General features: G+C 30.0%; 1 protein-coding gene across 1 annotated transcript; it reads left to right on the forward strand.

Moving 5' to 3' along the window:
- Nucleotides 1-42: 42 nt before the first annotated feature.
- Nucleotides 43-1,337, forward strand: EMWEY_00060500 (WD domain, G-beta repeat-containing protein, putative; the record flags this gene model as incomplete). The annotated part of the gene is made up of 4 exons (XM_013481547.1): nucleotides 43-110; nucleotides 479-549; nucleotides 775-925; nucleotides 1,262-1,337. Coding segments are annotated over 4 exons (366 nt in total), but the record flags the coding sequence as incomplete, so codon positions are not given.
- Nucleotides 1,338-1,605: the final 268 nt, after the last annotated feature.

Consider the following 1,605-nt stretch of genomic DNA (forward strand, 5'->3'; position numbering starts at 1 on the left):
GGTTTAGGGTTTAGGGTTTAGGGTTTAGGGTTTGTGTTGCAGCCCAGAAGAAATATGTGTATATTTATGATCATCAAGGCATAGAAATTCATTGCCTTAGAGATCTCATGGTGAGTACTAGCTAGCTATATACACCTAGCTAGCTAGCTAGCTAGCTAGCTAGCTATACACCTAGGTAGCTATATAGCTAGCTAGCTATCTAGCTAGCTAGATAGTTGGATAGTATGGATAGTATGGCTAGCTAGGTAGCTACAACATAGCTAGCTAGGTATAAGCTACACCATACCCAGCTAGCTACAGCATTGCTCGCTAGCTACATAGTGCTGTCTCCTCTGTTTGGCTAGCTAGCTAGCTAGCTAGTTAGCTAGCTAGCTAGTTAGCTAGCTAGCTAGATGTAGCTAGCTATAGCTAGCTATACAGCATATTTGCATGCATGCATGCATGCATGCATGCATTTATTGTGTATTATTTGTTGCAGTTAACTTACCGCCTTGAGTTTTTACCTTATCATTTCCTCATGACCTCCATTGGAGAATTTGGTGATCTAAGGTATTTCTAGGGTTTAGGGTTTAGGGTTTAGGGTTTAGGGTTTAGGGTTTAGGGTTTAGGGTTTAGGGTTTAATTTTTGTTGAGTATTTTGGTGACTAGATATTAATTTTTTGTGTTTTTTTTTGCTAAAAATAAGATAAATAATAGATAAATATAAATATAAATATATATATTTATTTATATATTTACTTATTTATTTATTTATTTATTTATTTATTTATACAGTTATTATGATATATCTACTGGTACCCTTGTTGCTCGTCATAAGACAAAGAGAGGGCCTTGTGATGTTATGGCACAAAACCCTACTAACGCTATTATCTCCTTAGGGCATAATAAGGGGACTGTCTCCTTATGGACACCTAATCTAGCTAAGGTATGTTCTTATTATTTATTTATTTATTTATTTATTTATTTTTATTTACTTTTTTTTGCGTTTTTTTTTTCTGTACATTTTTATGTATTTTCTTCTTTTTTATCTTTTTTTTTTTTAATTTACTTCTTGTTTATTTTTCTTCTTCTTGTTTATTTTCTTGTTGTTTATCTTCTTGTTGTTTATCCTTTTCTTTTTCTCTTTTATCCTTTTATACTGTCATTATATTAATTAGTGTTTATAGAATGTTTATTTAGGGTTTTAATCATAAATTAGGGTTTAGGGTTTAGGGTTTAGGGTTTAGGGTTTAGGGTTTAGGGTTTAGGGTTTTGTGTACAGCCGGCTGTTGAGATGTTTTGCCATAAAGGAAAAGTTACGGCTATTGCTGCTCAAGATAATTATATGATTACAGCAGGTAAGGGTTTAGGGTTTAGGGTTTAGGGTTTAGGGTTTACAATTTATTTATTTATTTATTTATTTATTTATTTATTTTTATTTATATTTAGTAAATATTATTTATTAGCAATTATTAACTTTTATTAATTATTAAGACGTGTATACATATACAATATATGTAAATATATATGTAAATATATATGTATATGTATATGTATATGTATATGCATATGTATATGTATATGTATATGTATATGTATATGTATATGTATATGTATATATATATA

Source organism: Eimeria maxima, genomic scaffold (genome assembly GCF_000499605.1).
Source record: "Eimeria maxima Weybridge genomic scaffold, Emw_scaff3528, whole genome shotgun sequence".
NCBI classification, from domain to species: domain Eukaryota; phylum Apicomplexa; class Conoidasida; order Eucoccidiorida; family Eimeriidae; genus Eimeria; species Eimeria maxima.